The 22,019-nt window shown below is 62.5% G+C and overlaps 1 protein-coding gene and 1 non-coding gene across 2 annotated transcripts in view; one reads left to right on the forward strand and one right to left on the reverse strand.

Moving 5' to 3' along the window:
• Nucleotides 1–1,016: 1,016 nt before the first annotated feature.
• The window catches only part of SH2B2 (SH2B adaptor protein 2), a 26,610-nt gene continuing 5,607 nt past the window's right edge, over nt 1,017–22,019 (reverse strand). The window contains exons 2-9 of the mRNA XM_021700416.2: nt 11,270–12,033; nt 8,626–8,727; nt 6,890–6,981; nt 5,494–5,585; nt 5,204–5,368; nt 4,509–4,717; nt 1,885–2,056; nt 1,017–1,360 (exon numbers count right to left, since the gene is read on the reverse strand). Of these exons, the coding sequence (XP_021556091.2) occupies nt 1,017–1,360; nt 1,885–2,056; nt 4,509–4,717; nt 5,204–5,368; nt 5,494–5,585; nt 6,890–6,981; nt 8,626–8,727; nt 11,270–12,004 (1,911 nt within the window). The 5' untranslated portion in view covers nt 12,005–12,033. The remainder of the gene's footprint in view (nt 1,361–1,884; nt 2,057–4,508; nt 4,718–5,203; nt 5,369–5,493; nt 5,586–6,889; nt 6,982–8,625; nt 8,728–11,269; nt 12,034–22,019) is intronic.
• On the forward strand, nt 13,135–13,207 carry TRNAE-CUC. The gene has a single exon. It is a non-coding gene; the product is annotated as a tRNA-Glu (tRNA).

A 22,019-nucleotide genomic window follows, 5' to 3' on the forward strand; every position in this document is an offset into this window, starting at 1 on the left:
GTGGCCCCAGGTTTTTGGATTGGGGGAGGGGGATGCTCTTTAGCTCAGCGGGAAGGAGATCCTCCTCAGGGGGAGTAGTGCCCAAGGGCTGGGGTGCTGTGACCTTGAGGTTGTGTCTCCAGTGCCCGGGGACACAGGAGCCCCCGCTGGACTTCTGCCTGCAGGGGAGCATGGGCTGAGGCTGCGGGAGGGGAGGGTGAGAGGGCCCTCAGGCCTCTTCCAAGTTTGAGTCAACCAGCCTCTCCCACTGCCCAATCCCCCAAAGGCTAATGTGGAGGAAACCTGCCCCACCAGCCACTGACCTGCAGTCCCCTACGGGAACACCTTACTCTCTCTTAGCCAGCAGCCAGGGACCAGCTCCTCTTGGCATTCAAGGCCCCCATGACTTGCTCCCCGCCCCGCCTTCACCGCGTCCTTGCATCAAGAGACCTCTTCCTTCTCCTCTTTCCCCTACCCTCTGCCACCCTGCATTCTTGCCCCCAAGCGTCTGCTCAGGTCACCCCTCACTCTAGTTCCATTAAAGCCCCCTCCCCCATCCCTTCCCTGTGGGCAGTTCCCCTGAGCCCTGCTGTGGGGCCTAGCGCTTTAGCTCTATGCCTTCCTCAGGTACTGCCGGTTGTCTCCCCCCTGGACCTCTCCCTGCTGGACGGGGAGCTGGGTCCCCTCAAAGACAGAGCTGGTTGGGGGCCGGGCAGGCGCCAGGCCACTGGGGGCTCAATGGCGGGGAGGAGTTGGGGATGCCATGTGTGGTACCCCCGCTCCTTCCCCGCAGTCCCCGAGACCAGCGCAGGAGAAAGGATGACAGGAGAGCCGAGTGCAGTCCCTAAAACAGGCTCTTTAATAACATTTATGTCTTCACTGAAGAGCTTCGCTTTTCTCACCCAGCGCCGGGCTGGGGCCGGCCGGGTCCGCTGGACGGCCGGATGGACGGGCACGGGGCGGCGGGGGGGGGGGGGCGACCGCACGGCGGGCGGCGGGGCCGGGTGGCCCCAGGCCCTTGGCGCCGCCGCGCGGGGCTAGTAGAAGGAATACTGGTTCTCGACGGCGCGCGTGTGGCCCCGCGCTCCCTCGCCCGGCGCGGCCTCCGGGGTCTCGTCGGCGCCGCCGCCCCCTGCCTCCAGGAGGCGCTCGGCGCTGTTGCTGCGGCTGCGCGCGCTCAGCGGGCCGTCGGCGGGGCGCGGGGCGGCGGGCGCGGACGCGGCCGAGGACGACGAGGCGGACGAGGACGAGGCGCCGCCCGCCTCCGACGGCGAGGCGGGCGGGCAGGCGGCCGCGGCCAGGCTGGAGAAGTAGTGCTGGCCGGCCGGCTCGCTCCAGCAGGCGGGGGGCGCGGGCGCGGCGCTGGCCGAGAGCCCCGGGGCTGTGGCGGGAGAGCGCGGGCGCGTCAGGGCCCAGCCGGGCACCGTCGCCCCCGCTGTCCCCAGCCCCGGCGCGTCACACGTGGACGCGCAGACCCGCAGGAACGGGGTGGCCTGGCTCTCCTGGTTCCAGCCCCCCTCCCTGGATACCTAATGTCGCGGGGACGGGCGACAGGGCACACACAAACCCACGTGTGCCGGACCCCCTTCCCCGCGCCCCCAACACTTCCTTCAGCAGCTCTGCGCTGAGCCCCAGCTCTGCAGGGGTCTAGGGAATCCCTCAGCGCTGCCTCTGAGCGACCACCTTCCGCCTGCCCCCAGTCACTCAGGACCCGGACCCAGCCCCTGCGCGGCCACTCTCCCTCCAACCCTGATGGCCCGGATTGCTTACAACCGCCCAAGACCTGGTGTTCATCCCACGGGGGCTAGCGGTGCTGGGCAGCAGCCTGTGGGTGACGCCCTCCCCGTAGGGCCCACCTGTCTGCCCTCTTGAGCCGTCACATAGGCCAGCTGGGGGGAGACTTACCGGGTGGGGGGCCCTGGGCCCGCACGTAGCTGCGGAGGGTGATATCTGCAGAGCCCCCGGACTCCAGTGGGATCGGGTGGGTGTGGAAGTGGCGCAGCATGTCAAGCACGGACTGGAACCACAGGTGCTGTACGTGGCACTGCCCGTGGCTATTCAAGGACAGGCGCAGGTGCTGTGGGCACAGGACGGTGTGGGGTCAGTGGTGGGGGCCCGGGCTGGCCAACTGCTTTGCAAGCGCCTTTGAGGGTCATTACCAAGTCTCACAGAGACCATATGGGGCTGTGTCAGAGCGGGGGCACCTCACACATTGAGCCCCCTCTTAGGGGGTCACTCTGGTAGTGAGGATGGGGAAGGAGGGTAACAGCCAGGCTGGGGACTGAAGAGAGCCGTGCATTTAGTCCCCATGCTAGGAGCGCACGCATCATGCCCTTTGCACCCCCATCTCTAGTCTCCAATAGCCCCAGAAGGTAGAGATTGTAGTCCCCATGTTAGCGATGGGGAAACTGAGGCATAGGGAGGGAGGGAGTCACCCACAGTCACAGAGCTAGGAAGAAAACTCATTTGTGTGATTCTCCCACCCTGGCAGGCTAGGAGTCTGCCTGCTGCTCCTGCAGAGCTAAGGCCCGGGGTCCGGGGGGCAGTAAAGACCCTGAGTCTGGCTGGGGAGGAGCGACCACATGTCCTTCTTAGTGGTGCGGCCGCGGGAGCACTGGAGCGCAGGGAACAGGGCTGGTTCCTCCGTGGGTCTCCAGGGCCTGCATGTGACAAGTGCCACAGGGAGAGGAGCCACAAGCCTGTGGTCTCTAGTGGCAAGTCCCAGGTCTCTGGCTTCAGCCCTGTTTTGCTCAATGTGTGTCCCGCAGGAGGAAGAGTGGCTGTCTCTGGGGGGAAGCTGGCCTGGCCACCTGCATAAAGGACAGAGAAGCCCTGGGGGTGGAAGGTGGTCTCGTGAGTGAGTTCGGCCGCTCAGCAGGGCCAGAAATGGCCAGAACAGTGTGGCGAACCCAGGGAGCATCCCTGGCAGCCCAGGGCAAGGGCTCAGCTGGAGAGGAACAGCCGAGTGGGGTCCTACCACAGCCTCAAGTCTGGGTAGGGCCTTTGTGGGCATAGGCCTAGGCAGACTTGGGGCTCAGGGGGAAGGTGCAACTCAATTTTCGGGAAAACCTTCCAGACTCTTATTATCCGAAGGTGAAAGGCGCTGCCTAGGAGGTGTGCACGCAGTAGGCTGGAGGTCCCGCTCTACCCCATGACTAACTTGTCAAACCCTGGACAGTCACCCAGCTCTGAGAGGGCAGCAGCTGGGGCGAGTTCCAGGCTGGGTCATGCCCTAGGAAGGAGAGGAGCCTCCCACCCTGCTCCACCACCCCCCTCTCCCCCTCCCTGCCATGCCCCCGGAGAGGGCTGGGCACCATCCTAGCCTCTGGCTTGGGCACGAGTCAGATCCAGGCGCTCCCGGGAGGCCACATGAGGCGGTGCTGGCCCAGAAGGAAACTTTGGGCTGCCAGGGACAGCGCTACACGCCCCGTTGCCAGAGGAGCTGGTAAGGGCAGCTGCTTCCCAAGGAGGCGCCCCGGGGGAGGTGCTGCGTCTTCCACACTGCCGAGGAGAGATGCCCGGGGAGCCAGGGGAGGGCCTGGGCCAGGCCAGCCGGGGGTTGGGACACTGACCGCCAGGGCAGGGCTGGAGCAGGAGTCCTGGGGTGCCCCTCCTCCAGCAGGGACGGACCGGAACCGTGTCCTGGGAGGAGCCGGGGCCGGGTCTGTTGCCTTACCGGAAATTTGGGTTGGTGGGGGGAGTAGGGTTGAGGTTCCTGCCCGTTCTGGTCTCATTGTAACCACAACCCCCCCCCGACATCATTGACTTTTCTGTCTTATTTTCCTTTGCACCTTATTATTATTAGCACACAGTGTCCTTCCTCGAGAGCCCCCCATCTGGGCACACTGCTACCCCCTTGCTGTGCCCTGTCTGGATCTCCCTTCTTCACCTCGAGGATTCTCCATCCACTGCACACCTCAGGTCACTGACCCCTTATTCTGGCTGGTGGGGTCAGGAGAACCGCTTCCCCTGCAGACCCTGCACGGCGGCCCTGTGGCCCAGTCTGCCTCCTCCTCTCCTGCCCAGCTCTTGAGGCCCGCCTGTGTGTGCTTCTGTGACCCTGGGGCTGCCACGGGCCTAGCTCAGAGCTGGGGCTCAGGAAGGGTTGGTGAACCGACCTGAGCAGGGAAGGAGACGGGCTAGCTGCGTGTGGGTGGGGCAGGAGGGCCTTGGTTGACCTTGGCCCTGCACCAGCGTGGCTGTGGGCAGAGACCCTCAGAAGCCTTAGTGGTAAGCGATCCCCAATGCATAGGGTCAAAGTGAAACCCTCAGAAGGGCCCGGCCTCCTGTGCGCTCAGCCACCAGTGGGTGACTTCCCCATCTGGATAATTAAGAAGCCACATCTAGGGCTGACCGCACCCCTCAGGGAGGTGTGTGGGGGGGTGCAGGTGGGGTGAGGGCACGCCTGTGGGAAGTCATGCCTGCTCCTGGAGCACAGGACCAGGACCACCTCAGTACCCGTCCCTCGGGGCTGGCCACACTGCCCCCGTGTGCCCCGCCTCTCCCTCTCCACGCCCCGGCTGACTTGCCTTGGCCTTGCCCTGGAAGTTGAAGGTCAGCACGTACTCCCCAGGCCGAGTCTCACTCTGGCGGATCACGAAGAGGCCGTGGCTCCGGGGCCCGCCGGCTAGCACCAGCTGAGCTGCCCTGACCCGCGACAACGTCCCGTGGAACCAGGGGTAGTTGGAGAGCTCCAGCTCAGGCTCAGCCTCTGGCTCCGGCTCCGCTCCCTCCTCCCCTGCAGGGGGACGGGAGTGTGAGGGGCGTGGGGGAGCGGAAGGGGTGAGTCAACGAGAGAAGAGATGCCACAGCTTCTTGGGTATTTGCATGTAAAATGCTGTTTGACTATTCTTAGAACGAGTCAGGGAACCAACCCAACTCACTAGTTCAGCGTATCAGGTAAACTGAGGCACAAAGAGACCGACTGTCCTGGAGTCACTCTCCAGTCAGCAGGAAACCTGGGAACAAGTCAAGTCTCCTTGTCCCCAACCCCTGGTTCCAACTCTTTACCCTCCACTCCTTCTTTTTCCATGGACTCGAGGGCCTGTGGGAGGGATTACCTTCCCGGACTCGCCCACAAAAGCCAGAACCACTGAGTTGCCGTGCAGTGTTCCCGGTGCGATGGGACATCATGGCTTCTGAGGCTCAGGAGGGCCCCTGTGGCCTGGGGGCGGGGTGTGGGGGGGCAGGAAGGAGGCCCAGGGAGAGAAGACTGTACGCACACCTGTATTATTGCTGTCCTGGCCGCCGCCACCCGAGGACTCCAGTGTCTCCAGGAAGGTCTCCAGCGGGACATGGACCAGGGACTCCCCGACGCCATCTCGGGCTCTGCTGTGTGGAGCTGTCACCACGGCTGCTGTTGTCTCTGGGGGCCGGGGCAGGTCCCCTGCTGGAGAAGAGGCGGCGGCGGGGGGGGGGCGGGGGGAAGCGCATCCGTCTGTCGGGCCATCCGGGCACCAGCACCCCCTCTAACCCTGCCCTCCCCCTCCCCCGGCCAGCTCCACCCCCACCTACCATCCGTCAGCAGCTCACAGCTGCAGGAGGCCACTCGGCTGGCCAGGCAGCCTCCCCGGGTGCAGGACAGCTCAGTGTCTTCCTCACTGTCCCTGCGAAGGCAGGAAGGCACGACTGTGTCCCGCCATGGGACTCAGACCCCAAGCACGGGCTGCTCGCGGAGCCCCCAATGATGGCTGACAGTCCCCATGGCCAGCAGCAGCCCTCTCCTGCTCATCTGGGTCCCTCTGCCTCCACGTCCCTCTGTCCCAAGCCATCAGCTTGCTCTGTGGCCACCAGGGACATGCCTGGGCCATAAGGAGAGGTCTCCGAGTGGGTGCAGTCCTCCTTGAGGCCACATGAGTCCTTCCCACTGACCCACGAGGGGCTGGCCTCCTCCTGGGACCCCAGGGGGTGTCCCTCAAATGATGGCAGGGCAGCTCCCTTCCCTGCCATGGCCTTTGCCTCCCTGTCTGTGACACGAGGTGTCTGGGACCCAGCCAGTTCCAAAAGACTGCAAAGTGAGGTTCACCTTCACAGGGGCTGGGGGAAGAATTTGCAGGGTAGATGGCTGGGGGGCAGTGGCAGGGGACGGATCACAGCCATTTAGGGGATGGGGCAGGGAAGGGGGGCCTGGAAGGCACTCAGGCCTTTAATTGCACTTCCTCAAATGAAGCTGTTAATTAGAAAGCAGCAGCCCCCCCCCCCCCGGGCCTGGCTCACCCCATTAGCCAGAAGAGCCAAATGCTCGGCTGTTGGCCGGCCTGCCCCTCCTACTCCCGGCCTCGGGATCGCTCCTGGATCATGAAGCCAGGCTCCCCACTGCTCCTCCTCACACAGCTGCCCAATACTGCCCTCTGCTTATTACTAGCCATGGCTCCCCATTGCCCCCGACCTACCAGCTTCCCAGGCTCTCATCACAGCGCCCCCCTTCAGCTCTACGCCTAGCTGCCCAAAGGCCTGGACATCCCCTGCGCCCCTCCCAACTTTGGCTGGGCGGTCCCCTCTGCCTGGCTCAGGCCGGAGGAGGAGGGGAGTACTTCTACCAGTATACCTTCTCTGAGCCCCAGGGTCGGATTCAGGGCCTTGCCTCTGTTCTGCCACCTCTGGCCCTTTGGGCTCGCCCTGCCACTGCCCATGTCCTAGTGCCCTCAGATTCCTCTGGAGTAAGGACAAGTCCCAGTCCGACTTTCTTCCAGCTCCCTAGGCCCTGGCCCTGTGGAGCAGGCTCCAAAGAGCCGATTGGGGCTGGGGGTCCGGAGGAGCCTGGCCAGGACTGCCATGAGAATACCCATCTCCCAAGCTCAGCTCCCGCCCTCACCAGAAACCTCACCCTGTAAGGGCGGGGAGACCATGGGGCACTACCCGGCTGGGCCCCCACCCCATCCACCCATCCTGGGGCCACCTGGGCGCTCACCCGGGGTCCACGCAGCCCTGGATATCAGCCACCCATGAGTGCTTCTGCAGTGAGTCAATGGTCTCCAGGATATACTCAGCTCCATTCTCGACCTGGGGAGGGGGTGGCCGGGAGTCCAGCCCTCAGCACAGGGCTGCAGACTCCAGGGCAAATGGCTCATCCCACCCCTCCGCCATGGGGGCTCACCGGTGCGGGCAGCAGGGAAGACAGTGTGGTCACCATCGGGCACCACCCCAAGCCCAGGCCAGGGTCCCCGGGGCAGAGCCTTGGCCGCACTTTCAGCAGCCCCTCCCTCCTGGGCCCAGCAGTGGGGATCATGGGGGATGATGTCCAGCCCCACTGAGCTCAGGTCCTCGGGCCCTGGAGATGCAGCCTCTGAGGAAGCCACGCTGACCTGGTACCCCGGAGATGGGGTGAAAGAGCATCACAACCCTCAAGTCCAAGAAGGGCCGGCTGGCCTAGCACATGGAGCTGAGGGGCTCCTACACCTTAGTGCCTGGAACCCTACCTCTGTGCCCCATGCCGCTGGGACAGGCAGTGCCCAGAGCGTCACCCCGCCCGTATCTGATGACCTCTTCCCAACGGCCCTGTGAGGGAGGCGGTAGGTTTTCCCCACTTTACAGAGGAGAAGACTGAGGGTCAGAGAGGTCGGGTGACTTGCTCACACCCGCACTCAGGGGCAGTGCCGGGACCTGAACCCAGATCTCCGTGATGCCAAGGCCCCGGGCTCTCAGCTTCGGGTGTGGTTCCGGTGAAAATGCAGTTGCTGCCTCCCAGCAGCTCAGAGCTGGGAGGGGCCTCAGAGACCACCTTCCACCCGTCTGACTAGATGGGGAAACTGAGGCCCAGAGTGGGGCTGGCAGGTGAGCCCCTCTGCCTCGGGGCTCCTGGGGGCCGTGGGCAGCACGGTGGCCAGCCGGCTGTCGGGGACGAGGCTCTGGGCCTGCCTCACCCAGCAGACAAGAAAGCCAGGCAGGGAGCGACTATGTCCTCAGCCCCCGGGGGCCTGGGGTGACTCAGGGTACGAGGTTGGCAAATGTTTGCTAAATGAATAAGGGAGTTTCGTGGCTAAATAAACAAGGATGAGTAAAACATAAACCCAACGAGGAGCCTGAAGAGGAGGGTGGGGGCTTCACGCCTCTTGGGGTGGGTGGAACCAGGCCTCCTTGGGGCCTTGGCTTCACCAACACCCAATGCTTCGAGGAGGCCCAGGGCCACAGCCCTGGCAGCCTGGAGCCGTGTCCTCAGCAACCCAAGCAGGCCACCCTGGTGAGGTGGAGCCTGGGAAAAGGAAGAGAGCTGCCCCCAGACCCACCGGGGTGCCTCCCCGCCCACCCTCCATTGCCTTTGTGCCCTCCGTGGGACCAGGCAGGTTCCCACACTCCAGTGCCCAGGGACGGGGGCATTTGCATAAGTGCTGCGGGCTGTGGGGTGGGTATATGCTGGTTCCAGTTGGGGAAGGGAGGCAAGGAAGTGAAACTCAGGGGAGCTTCACTGGGCCAGGGGGAAATGGGAACGGGGGGCCCCAAATGGTGGGTGACACCCAGAGCCCGCGGCGCTATAGCCCCAGGCCCGGATTCAAGGCCTAGCTGTGTGCCAGGCATCTGCGGCCGGTCCTGGGCCCTGCGGCAGGCTCCTCGCCCTCTCTCCGGCCGCGGTAGCCTCTGGCTGTGCTGCCCAAGGCGGAGGTGGCCTGGGGCGGCCGGGGGATTTGTGGGGCCGGGGGTGGGGCTCACCTTGAGCACAAAGGTATTGTCTTTTTCTGGCATCTCCAGGGGCATCGTCGTGCGGACCTCGATGATGGCCGAGAGAGGGATGCTGACCTTGGGCCTGGAGGCCTGGGAGGCCAGAGGAAGGGGCAGTGAGAGAGTCACCCAGGTCTTCTGAAAGCCTCTGCACCCTCCCACCCCTCAGAGGTCAGAGCCGCCCTCAGCTTGGAGCACCATGGCAGCCCTGGCTCTTGCTCACAGGTGGGTAAGTTGAGGGAGTTTCTGGGAAACAACGGGACCTCCCCACACAGTCACGTCACAGACAGAGCTGGAACCCAATTCTGAGTCTCCCACCTCTGAGCGCTGAGGGGAAAATTCCACCCGGGCTGCCCTCCTGCCCTGCGTACCTACCATGTCTGTAGTTTTCACATTTTTGACCCCGACCCAGATGCGATAGATTTGACATCGTGACCCACTACATATGTACTTAGTTAAGAAGGTCTCTGAAACGTCTCACCAGACAATATTCATCCTGTGTGTGATGGAGTAAGTGAATTTCTAGTCCATCCTAGTTCATTTGAGAAAAAAAAAATGCTGCCCTCCCCCTTTAGAGCAGACTTTCCAGAGCATGGCTCTGGGGTCCCTGACTTAGAACAGGACTCCTGGAGAGGGGCAGGGCTGTGTCCCCGGGTGGAGGAAAAGGGACCAGTGTGGGGTTGAACCAAGGTGAGCTGTCAGGGCTCCCAGGGAGGGCCGCTCTGTGTTAGGCCCTCCCCACTCTGCTCCAGGGCTCCTGGCCACGGCCCTAAAGTCCCCCAGGGCTGGCTTGAGATTGAGCTTCCCGGCAGGGCTTGGGCTCCAGAACAGGGACTTTCTCTGGAGGAAAAGGGAAGGGCCGCACGCTGGGTGGGCAGGCTGATGGGAATTCCTGGTAGCACTGGCCGCCAGCCAGTGGGGGCAGGGCTGGGCTTGGAGCAGGGACTGAGGGCCTCGGTGGACCAGGGCAGGCCATCCTGCCGGCCAGCGGGGCCGGGGCTCAGGGTCCCGGAGTAGGGAGAACAGACACAGATGGACGGTGCCGGCCTGGGCTGGGGGCTTTAGCTGGGCTCCCGCTGGCCGGAGGGGCCGATTCCTGCGCCCGGCCTTCGAGATGCGGCTGTCCGAGCTCAGTGAATGAGCTCGGATCCAGCCACACTTCATCCTTCCCATTCCCTGGCCAGGGCCGGCAGGCGGTGCCACCCCTCCAGAGCTGAGGCACGAGTGGTGAATGGTAGGACGGGCAAGACTTTTTAAAAGAGAGGCCCCAGCTGCTGCACCCCTTCCCCCAAGGGCAGCGGACGCTATTTACAGCCGGGCAGCTGTAACTGCCACTCAGGCCCAGAGGCATTGAGCCCTGGGCCTCTGTCCTTGCCCTTTGGGCGACTCTGGGCCAGCCCCACCCCGTCTGCCCTACTCACCGGGCCTCGGTCTCTGACAAGTGGTGGAGCTGGGCTTAATGGTCTAGGATTTCTCTCAGGGGCCTAACGGTGGGGGCCTGGCAGGCAAAAATCCCTTGGGAAGTCGGGGTCCTATGACTCAAGGGAATAAGCGTGTCCCCGGGAAATCATCTCTCCAGAGTCCACGCAGCTCGTGGGCGCCCAGCCTTGGGGAGCCCACACCCTGCCCCTCCAGCGGAGAGAGAGGCAAGGAGGTGCACCCAGAGTCTGACAGCCTGGGAGATGGAGAGAGGCGAGAGGCTCAGGGTGACTAAAGGTGCCGGGGAGTAGGGAGGGCCGGGGGGGGGGGCGAGGGAGGGCTGGGTGGTTCTTGGGGTGCTGCCAACTGCCACACCAGCACAACCTCCCACCTTTCCGAACCTCCCAGCACACAAGTAGCTCCCACCTCCACGCTCCTCCATTCTCAGGACCACCAGGGTGGTGGGTATAATTAGCCTGGCTCTGCCACCCACCAGCTCTCTGACTCTGGGCAGGCCACACCTCCTCTCTGAGTATTCCTTTGTTCTCTCTTCTGTGACCTGGGGATTGTGATGCCCACCCTGTGGGGGGCCTGCGGGGATGAGATTATGCACCAGGCTTAGGGCTCGGTATGCTGTGTGCCCTCAGAAAATGGGCACTATTGTTACAATTATTCCCACTTTCCCAACAGGGCAGGTGTGCCACCGGGGAGGAGGCCCATAGCCGCCCCCAGGGCTCCGATGGCAAGCCCCCAAGCTGGGGAGGGGGCATGGTGCACTCAGGTGAGCAGCCGAGCTGGAGATAGCTAGAAGCTTAGCTTTCAAAACCTGGGCCAGGGGCGCCTGGGTGGCTCAGTTGGTTAAGCGACTGCCTTTGGCTCAGGTCATGATCCTGGAGTCCCGGGATTGAGTCCCGCATCGGGCTCCCTGCTCGGCAGGGAGTCTGCTTCTCCCTCTGACCCTCCCCCCTCTCATGCTCTCTATCTCATTCTCTCTCAAATAAATAAATAAAAATCTTAAAAAAAAAAATCCTGGGCCAGGTAAGGGCCACCCACCAGGGGCTGGGCTGCAGCCTGGGAGCTGCACCGGGACCGACACATTTCAGGCGCCCTCCCTGTTTGGGAGGCTCCAGCCACCCAGGAGCCCCGGATGAAGGATGGAGGAGGGCAGGCCGCCCTGGCACCCTCAGTTGCCCCCCGCGCTGGGCCGGGCGCTCACCTTGGGTGGCACGAAGAACTCGAGCCGGAAGCGCTCGCCGGCCACCGCCCTGCGCAGGAGCAGGCGACACTTCTGCCACTGGGCCGTGCCGCCCGGGCCCGCGGCCGCGTCGTCCGCCACCATGAAGCGCAGCGCGCCCTCGCGCTGGATGTCCACCAGCTCCACCTTGGCCGCCAGCGTCCGCGACAGCCGCAGGCGCCGCGTCCACTTGTCGCGCGGCTCGGCGGGGGGCTCGGCGGCCCGCGGGGCGGTGCCCGCGTCGGGCTCGGGCGAGGCGCGCCGGTGCCACATGTCGCGCACGCCGTCCACCACGCACAGGCTCATGTTGCGCAGCGAGAAGCCCTTGCGGACGCGGGCCTTGGCCGCCGCCTGCGCGGACACGTCCTCCGAGCTCCGCGAGTGGCCGTAGGCCGCCGCCTTGAGTGCCGCGGGCCCCGACATCTCGGGCTCCATGGCGTCGGGGGGCTCAGCTGCCCCCCGAGGCGCCGGCCCCGCCACCAGCACGCGGCGCACCTCCTCCCCGAAGACGTCCAGGAAGTTGGCGGCGAAGTGGCGGGAGAAGGAGGCCCCGGCGTCGGGCGTGTCGTAGGCCGGGTTGTCCCGCAGAAAGCGGCAGAACTTGTGCGCGAAGTCCACGGCGGCCGCCTGCGCGTGCAGCTCGCAGAACTGCCGCCAGTCGGGGACCGGGGCGGGGGCGGCGGCGGCGGCGGCGGGGCCGGGGGCGGCACCATTCATGGCTCCCGTCCCATCGCAGCCCCCTGCGGCTGTGGGCGACAAGGGCGCGGGGTGACTCTGGGACCTCAGCGCCCACCCGGCCCCTCTCCCCCCGGGGCTCCCTGGGGCTGTGTGTGTGTTGGGGTGGGGTGCGACATCATGCAGCCATTCAGAGCAGGGAAGGACGGCAGCATCTGCAGGAGGGAGTTCCCCCCCCCCCCCTGTCACACTCTTCAAACGGCATTCTCGAGGTCATTTCTGGGGCTGGCGGAGGCTGCGGTCCCAGGTGCCTTGATTTGGGGTCCCCACGAGCCTCCTGTTACCTAGCTTCCCAAGCAGATCTCTTCTGAGGGCCCCTAAAGGTGGGTGGACAGGAAGGAGTCGTGTGCACTCCTCCGGGCTCTGCCTTTGAAATATGCCAAGAACTCAACCTTTCCTCCACTCATCATCCGGGCTGCCCTCCAGGGGCCCACATGACCTGTTCTCTCCCCTGCGGTACTTTAGCAGCCTCTTCACTGGCCCCCAGAACTTCAACTCATCCCCTCCCCACCTCCCCCAGTCTGTTCTCCACCCAGGAACAGAGTCATCACTCCTAAAACAAGACAGATTAGGTCCCTCCTTTGCTCATAATCCTGCATTGGCTCCCATTCCACTCAGAGTAAAAGTAGAAGTCCCACCCATAACACCCAAGCTGTCACATGATCTGCCTCCACTTACCTCCCTGAGCCTATCTCCTGCCACTCTTCCCACCCACTCTGCTCTGGCTGCTGCTGGGGCCCACCCCAGGGCCTTTGCACCTGCAATTCTCTCCTGCACTTGCCTGGAACGTTCTTTCCCCCACACTCCCTCACCTCCTTCAGGTTTCTGCTCATCTACCATCTTGTCCAATAGCCTTCCCTGGCCCCCACTCTACTGAGAGTAAGGAATGCTCCTGTTCCACCCAGCGCTGGTGTCTGCATGCCCTTGGATTGCTTACTTTTCTCTGTGGTGCTTATCCCCATCTGACATACCATTTGTTCCCTTGCTTGGTTGTGTTGTCCTACCCCCCACTCCCCACCACACCCTTCCCCTGATAATGCAGTGTTTTAAGTGGGCCATGTCCCCAGTGCTGGGCACATGGTAGGCACGGTAAACACTGAATGAATGGGGGTGCCTGGCTGGCTCAGTCGGTAGAGCATGCGACTCTCGATCTCAGGGTTGTGAGTTCAAGCCCCATGTTGGGTACAGAGATTACTAAAAAAAATAATAAAACACTGAATGAACAAATGGATGTGGCCAGCACACGTTCACACATGGATGTGTCAGGCATGACACTGCCTAAGCCCTCACATGGGGCCCGAGAACACGCAGCTCGTTAGTGACGGGCCTGGGATCCTCCCCCTGACTCCAGGACCCCAGGGCTCACCTTCCAGTGTGGACCAAGGAGGACCCGTTTTTCATACTGGCACTGAATGCACTGCGTTCTCAGACCTCTTTCCGTCCCCATGGTCTGCACTCTTCCCACCTTCTGGAATGCTGTTCCCTCCGAGCTCCCATCCAAACCTGGCTTTCCTGAAGAGGTCCTGAAGTAGGGACTCCAGCTCGCTCCTGTTCCCAGGTCCATCCAGCCTATATTACTCTGGCTCGCCAAACTACTGGTGTGCCCAGGCATTTGGGGGCCTTGCCTCCTTGTCCCCCAAGGTGGCCACCGCTCCTGGGGGCACAGGTCCAGCCTGCTGTGTTTATATATTCCACCCCTGCCCCTAGGCCAGGGTAAAAATTACCAGTGGGGAGGAAGTGGGGTGATGAGGTCCTGCCCTGCCTTGGGAGTCCCTGTCTGAGGGGGTCAGCCTGGTGTTAGGGGAACTGAGACAGAAGGTCATGCCCTCACCTGTCCTCCCAGGATCCCCACATTTCCCAGCATGGCCCTTCCCTCAGAGCTCCTGGGAGCACCAGTTCATCTCTCCTCTGGGATCCAAACTCTGTAATTAAATGCCTGGTAAAAAATAGCTGCCCCACTTCTACGAGATCATCTGCGGGGCCTCTGGGCCATACAGCACCGTGGGAATTCCCGCTCACCTCGGGGCAACCTCGGCCATCGATCTGTAGTCAATAACCACAGGACAGCCCCAGGGAGGAAACGGGCCACTTGATGAGGCTACTTAGCACAGAGGACAGTTTTCCCAACCGGCGGGGCTGCTCAGAGACTCCTATCCGGGCCTGAGAAAGAGGGTGGCTGGGAGTTAGGAAGGTTTCCTGGAGGAGGGGGGCTCTGCGTTGGCCTTTATGACAGTGAAGAGGGAAGCGGACGAAGACTGACCTTACTGCAGGGATGAACGGTAACTGGGAGGCAGACTTTCAGGACATAGTTGGTGGGATTGGGGGAGAATGGGGCCTGCTCGTCTTCCTTTCTTCATCTGGCTAACTCCTACTCATCCTTCAATAATGAATCCAGGGGCCACTTCCTCTAGGAAGCCTTCCCTGACCTCCCCCCTGCCTCTCCCCACTATGTGGCATGAGTGTCTCCTCCAAGCTCCAACAGTCCCCTCCCAGGAGCCCCTCTAGCAAGGTGCCAATTACCGGGTGCTCCAGGTGTCTGTTGTTCCCATGTCTGTCTCCCCATGTGGCATAGACACTCCTTGGGGGCAGAAGGCAGGCACGAGGCATATGCCAGGAATGAGGGTGGAGGTGGGAATGCACCTGCCACCACCACCACCGAGGCCTCTAGGGAAGGTGGAGAGCCAAGGCCTTGTCCTGACTTGCTGAGGGGGCACATTTTGGGGGTGGGAGTGGGGAGAAAGCCCTGCAGCTAAGCCTGTGAGGCTCTGTTCCTGTGCTCCAAGCCCACCTACTCACCCAGCAGGACCGTGCTCCCCACAGTGGCCTTTCCTCCCCGTTCCGTCAGGAGGCTCGGACTGGGTGACACAGCAGCCTGGGAAGCCAGCTCCCAGTGTGAACACCCATCTGCCCCACCTGGGGCTGGGAGGAGGTGCGGGGGCAGGCGGGGAGGAAAGCAGTCCCAGGGGGCATATTTGCACATCAATCCCTGGTCCTCCTCATTCTTCCTGCGGGATGAAGGGGCAGAGCAGAGGGGCAGGGCCCTGGGGGGAGGCTCTCACAGCGTGCGTCCCAGCTAGTCCTCACAGGAGCTAGGGGTGGGACTCAGAGAACTTGCCACGGATATGGTGGTTATGGCCATGCCCTGGGTAGGGACTGGCCTGGGAGGCACTGGGAGGTTAGGCCTGCCTTGACTTCCCCTACCCACCCTTGCTGGCTGGCCAGGAACCTAGTAGGCCTGAAGCCCAGCAGCCCTCAGTGTCCCCTGGGTCTAGCTGGAGGGGCTACACGGAAAGGACAGGGGTTGAGCCTCCAGAGGTCAAAGTTAAAGCAGCAGGGCCAGCAGGGAGCCCTGCCCAGAAAGTGACTTTCTGTGAAGGGGAGGCCGCCGGCCACAGAAGAGGGCTCAGCCCCAACCCAACTGCCCTTGGAGCCAAAACTGGGGATGAGACCAAGTGCAGGGATCTTGGCTGACCTGGGTTCAAGGCCCGACAGCCCCACTACCCTCTGGGTGAGTGACGCTGACCACAACTCCCACCTCTGGGCCTGCTTCCTCACTTTAAAATAGCGAGGAGGGCTACTCCTCCCTGGAAGGACAGCACAGGAGACGGTGCACCGTTATAATCCATGTGCGGCCATGGGCAGAGCCGGGGCCCCCCCGCCAACCTCTGGGTGGTGAAGCCAGGAGGCTTTTCCAGCCCTCTCTAGGGACCAGCCGGTGTGTCACCCAATTAATGAGACAGGGCCCTCCCCCATTCTGCAGGTGACCAGACCCAGATGTGGGAAAAGCAGAACCTCAGGGCGGAGGGGATCCCAGAGGTACTAGGAGCAGGGCGGCCGAATTCACCCCGGCCCCTGCCGTCTGGTTGGCCTGGAAGGTTCATGGATGAATCCTCCTCCAGCGGCACCTTGGGGACCCCCCTAGGTCTTTGCCCCTGCCCGGATGGCCATCCTCACTCTACTGACTACTCAAATTCTTCTTGGCACTTAGACCGCGTGAAACCTTTTCTTCCAGGAAGCCCCCCTACACTGGCCCTCCCTCCCTGAGCTCCCATGGCCCCAGTGGTCCTTGGCCCTCTTGCTTCTGTGGGCAGGGTCCCAGTTCCTCCGCCTATGGCCCCGGGGAGCCAGAAGAGACTTGCTGAGTCAGTGCGGGATGGCGCCAGACTGGGCAACAGTGGGCTCGCCGTCTCAGGCCAGGCCCTGTGTCTCCTCAGGCCTTGGCTCCCCATCAGTGAAACGGGGTGCTGAGCAGTGGCCTCCAAGGCCTGGGGCTGTCATGGCCCTTGGACGCTGACGACTGGGGCCCCACTGTCACCCCCCTGGGACCAGGGACGGGCAGGGGTTGTCTCTCATCTTCAGGCTTCTTCTGTGAAGACAGGGGTGGGAGACAAACGGTGCCCACGTGGACAGACCACCCTCCCCTGATGCATCACCCCGCGGGTTTCGAGGCTCCGCTGGCCTACCTGGCTCCTGTTTTTTTTTTGTTCCCATTTCACCAGGGCCGGCGCATGATGGGAGGGAGCGTCCGGGAGACGAGATGGGGGAAGCCTAATCAAGTCCTTGCCTGTCACCTTTCCAAGCCAAGGATTCTCCTAACCCCGCAGCCAGGAACCCAGATGGGAGACCACCCCCCCATACACACACCCGGTTAGAGGCCTGGGAGAGGGGGCGGCTGGCCTTCTGGTGGTAAAAATAGCACTCACAACTGGAATACAAAAAAGAAGGCCAATCATCAGCCCCTGCCACACGCAGTTCCGGACCCCACGGCCAGGTCATTCCTTAAAATATTGATGAGGCAGCCTAGCCTCCCCCGCTAATGGGCCGACGACCCATCGATCCAACCCGCAGTGGGCAGAGGCCTGGGGGGGCAGGAGGCACCAGCCTGGCCCACAACCTGCAGGGGCCTCGGGGCCTTGTGTGCGGGAACCCCAGCGGGAGCTTCTACCACCACAGGAGACGATCTGCCCCCAGGGAAGGGAAGGAGGCCCTGCAGGGCAAGCTAGCCACTCAGCACCCCAAAAAGCTGTCCTGGGGGGCTGCCCCTGGGTAAGCTCATCTAGCACCAAGGTCCTTGACCCTTCTCCTGCCCCCTCGCTCAGCTCCGTGCTCAGGGGAACACCCAGACAGCCAAGAGCCAAAAGGGCTGGTGAGGGTCAGAACTGAGGGTGCTCTGTTCTGTGCTGGGGTGGGCAGTGACCCCCCAAGAACCATTCATGATGGGGAAACCGTGGTCTCTGCCTAGGGCCCCCCAACACAAGAAGAGAAGACACGGCCTCCCTCAGCCTCAACCATGCCCACCGATGTCCTGTCCTCCAGGCTTCTCAGGATGGACCTGGCCTGGCCAACCCAACCCCACCCTTGACCACGAACGCTCCTTCTGTCCTCTGTGGGGTGGTCCCCTCCAGCCCCCACAGGACACAGACCACATCTGGGCTAGTCCTTCCTCCAGGAGTGCCTTCCGCCTACGGGCTGGCTGCCTGAGTTTCCCCCGCGGATGGAGACAGAGTACAGAGCGCACATTCCCTGTGTCATTGTTGGGTACTTGGGTGTTAGCTCTCTAGTCTAGTACCCGCCCCCAGCACGTCCCCCCAGGGCAGGCTCTGAACCAAGGCCTCCCGCGAGTGAGGTGTGGCTGGAATTCCCCAAGCCTCCCACACAGAATATCTGTGCTCACCCCATGACCCCGGAGGAGGCCCAAGTGGGCATCATTTCTGGTCTTAACAACCTTGAACCTGCTAGGACTTTGCTGCCGAGTGGGTGTGGGAGGAGGGCACTCTGGCTAGTGACAGGGACAGGTGCAGACTAAGAGCCCTGGGGGCCCCTGCCCTGTATGGGTAGCAGGGGGTTGGGGGGAAGGGGGCTCAGGTGGGCCCGGCCTTTTGGAGCAGCAGTGTCTCTAGCAGGGAAGGGGACTGTCCTGCCTCCCACATGGACTGCTTCATGGTCCAAGGCCCATGCTGAGGAGCAGCGTTGGGGGGCGGCCATCAAGAGCTGGAGCAGCTCTTTGGAATACAAAAAAGGCCAATCATCCCCCCCATGCCTTTCACACACAGCCAGCCTTTGCCAACTGAGGGAGGGCGGAAGCCCTTCTGGTGAGCCCCTGGGCTTTCACGGATGCCCCCGATCTGGACAAGCCCTGCTGGCTCTGGGACCTGCAGACCCCCGGTTCTTGGGGGCCCCACAGCTGCTCCCATCCCAGAGGCCCCACTGCCTGCCTGTGCCCCCACCTGCACATCTGGTCATTTGACATGTGGGATGGTGGAGAAGGTTAACAGCCTGAGACCTCGGGGCGCCTGGCTGGCTCAGTCAGAAGAGCCTGCAACTCTAGATCTCGGGGTTGCGAGTCTGAGCCCCATGTTAGGTGTAGAGACTGCGCACAAATAAAATCTTAAACAAACAAACAAAAGTCCTTAGGTAATTGGTTAAGGAATCAAAGCTTTGCTTCTATTTCATGAATGTTCTTCCTCCATTCCTCTTGTCCTCTCACTGCTCTGAGCAGATGGCTCCTCCCTGGCCTCCCTGTTTCCCACTGTCCCCGCCAACCCCCAACAAATCCAGGCTCCACAGTGTGGCCAAGGTCTTTTCCGAGAACCCACATCCAGTTGAGCTATGTCCCTGTTTCAGACCCTTCTCCCCTCACATCTTCCCTGCCAAGAGAGGATTTGCCCATTGTACAGATGAGTAAAGAGGTTCTGGCAAGGGCAGTGACTGACCTATCATTCACTGGATTTGCACTGGCTTCCCACTGTGTGCCAGGAGACATGCTGGGGGGTTCAGCGCCATAGAATGGGCGAGAGGGAAGGGTGGAGCCGAGTTCACATCTGTCCCTTTCTGCAGCATGCGCTACTCAAAACAGGGCCCTGTCCCTGGGGAGCTCTCCTCTGAGAGCATTCGGGTGGGGGCGCACCCAGGCCCCACCTCAGGAAAAGGAAAGGAGATGCCCAAACTGAGAAGGGGCATGCTGACAGGCTGGAGGGCAGGGGAGTCCAGAGCTGGGCCCTGGAGGAAATAGAAGTCAGATGAGCAGGCAGTGGGGCCCAGGACAATGAGCTATGCCGGGGCCTGGGGGCTTAGGAGAGAAGCCCATCCTCCTTCAGGAGCACCTGGTGCTGGACAGTTCCTGGACAGCTGTAGGTGGAGTGCAGGCTGGGATGGCTCCAGCTGCACTTGCCCTGCCCTCCCTGGGTATAGAGCAGAGGCACCCCCTCTCCAACCTCTAAGTCTCTCCCAGTGCCTTGGATCTCACCTAGGCCTGGATTCATACCCTTCCCAGACCTCTCTGGCCCAGCCCCTGATACCTGCAAGACACCCCCCTCAACTCCTACTACCCAGCCCACCAGTCTGCCTTCTGACTTTTCCATGACATCCATACCAGTGACTCCTGAGACCTCCAATACCCCCCCTCAGTTCTGAGTATCCCAGACCTCTGGGTACTAACAGGTGCTTATAAAGCTTCCTTGGGTCTTTCTCTGAACAACTGAACTCCCACCCTGGCTGATCTCCAGGCACCTCATACTCACCACTTCCGAGTTCTATTACATCCTCTTCCTCCAACCCCTGCTTGCTCTCTGCTTGGAGTCTCAGCACCCAGCCCGGCATTGCCCCACCTGCTCCCACTCCTCTGCCCCAACAGCTGCCAGGCCCCTGAGCTGGTGGAGGCCTTGGGAACACCCCCTTTGTCCTGTACCCGCCTCCACCCTCCGCCTCCACCCTCACTCTCCTGCCCCTCTACAATAGCATCTGACCATGACCCCCCAGCAGGTGTTATACCCACCCCCAGGTAGGCCCTATCCACAGAGGGTCCGAAGTATCTGGAGAATGGAGCCCAAACCCTGCATCATCCAGAGGAGTCAAAAGATGCTATAATCCTACACACTGATGCCCTGCCTTGATCTGCCCAAAGAGGTGTGGGCTATAACCTCCTCTAGATAGAGGAAGGTCTGAAAACAGACCTAAACAGGTGAGGGGGAAGAGAAACTTCCCCAAGGCTCCAAGGATGCCACCGCCCCTCGGTCCCATGTGGACAATGAGGAGCAGGAAGTGAGGCAGGCTCCAAGAACCCCATGGACACAGTAGCCAGGAGACCCATGGCACCTAAAACCCTAATTCCCCACAACCCAGGCTAGGTACACAGGCAAGAGGTAACGACCAGGCTCTTGTCAGAGACAAGTGGCTTAGAGGCCTGGCTTGTTGGTTGAGTGGCTCTGGCCCAAGTCATTTCACTTCCCTGATCTGTTTCTTTCTCTGTAAGATGGGGATAATAATAGTACCAAACCCACAGGGCTATTGTGAAGATTACATGAGACTTGGCACATCAACTCAAAACCAAATGCTCAGTCTTGGGGGAAGCCCACTCTTCGTTGTGGTTGTGTGTGTGTGTGTGTGTGTGTGTGTATTCTCCCTAGGAGACCCACTAAGGAGGAAAGAAGGGTTTAGAAAATTTAGACACATTTTCCACAACAGGTAAGAGGAAAAGCATGTATATAGAAACCCTCGATTACTTAGAACCATTCAACTAACCCGCTTCAGAATCTCTTGCCCACCATCATGCATGCCCTCTAGAGGGAGAGAGGAGTAGAAGGGAGCAGTTGGTGGGAAACTCTGCCTTCCAGACCCCCATAAATGCCCTGACTCATGCCAGCCTAACAGCACTGACCCTACTGCCACACCTCTCCCAAAGTTCCTAGGGCTGGAAGGTTCTAGGTCACTCCCCTGACCAGTCGCCTCCGGGATGGAGCAGGGAGGCCAGGAAGGAAGAAATCTGTTTAAAGTGGCCACAGAGTTGGGGGAGGGGGGGTTCAGGTCACGTCCCCCATAGAGGCAACCAAAACCTCTTAGGGAAACCTCCCCTCCCTCCCCCTGCCCTCACTCACCCCATGATCAGTGGCTTGTGTTGGAGTGGACAACTCTTGCTGGTCACCCAGCTAGGAGGGAGGCAGCACCATCTCCATTTTACAAGGTACATAATGGAGGCTCAAAGTGCAGAGGCAGGGTTCAACCCGGGTTTGACTCCCAACCCTGAGGTTCTCCCGGGCACCAAGTCGGTGTGAACACCGATTCTGGCTTATCCACGTTCAGTTACTCCTGAGGCTGGCAGCCCGATCCGCCCTGAGGATCCTAAGGGACCCCAGTCACTGCAGACTTCTCCCTCTGAAGACCTCACTTCGTGGGCTGATGGGGGGGCCCGGCCGGGTCCCAGCCTCTGCCTGGCCTTGGCGGGCTGGGTTGGCGCGGTTCCGGGCCGCGCGCCGCCCGCCGCCCGCAGGTTCATCAATGGCTGAGGCCGAAGGGCCTGAATGGAGGGCATGAACCCGCCCCTTCTTAAAGGCGCCGGCCTCTCGGGCACCCGCAGCGGTCCTCCCCACTCTCGAGGGCGGTCGGAGAGCTCCCGGGGTAGGCGGACCGAACTGGTGACCGTGAGAAAGACGGCCTGGACCGAATGGAGGGCGTGCCGCCCCGGCGACTGTGGACTGGATAGGGTCCTCCCCGGGCTCGCACCCTCCTTCCAGGTTGGCCCGCCCCCCCGCTCTCGCAGCCCAGGGAAGGGACGCGGGCTCCCTCGCGACGCTCCCCAGCCGGAGACCCCTCCTCCAGGGGGCCCGCTGCGCTCGCCCCACCGCGGGCCCTGGGCCCTAGGAGGGGGCGGGGGCGCAGCTGCTCCGGAGGCGGCTCGGCCCCTCCCGCTACTCACGCCCGGCCGGGAAGCGGGGGGGCGGTCGGCGAGTGGGTCCCCGCCGGGGGCGCATCCCCTCCGTCGCGCTCCCTCCCACCCGCGCACACAAAGACGACACGCGCGGACCAGGGCGCGTGCGGCCGCGCTTCCCGGGGCAGCCGTGCGCACACACACGCACGCCCTCAGGGACTGCCCGGGTCTGGGGAGATGGACGAGGGAACTGAGGACAAGCAGACCGTACCTACAGGCGCTCAGCTGCGACCGGGCGGGCCGGGGCGCCGGCGGAGCGCTGCCCCGACCGCGGCCCGGCTCCCGGGGCCCGGC

The sequence above is a fragment of the Neomonachus schauinslandi genome, chromosome 5, assembly GCF_002201575.2.
Source record: "Neomonachus schauinslandi chromosome 5, ASM220157v2, whole genome shotgun sequence".
In the NCBI taxonomy this organism is placed as follows: domain Eukaryota; kingdom Metazoa; phylum Chordata; class Mammalia; order Carnivora; family Phocidae; genus Neomonachus; species Neomonachus schauinslandi.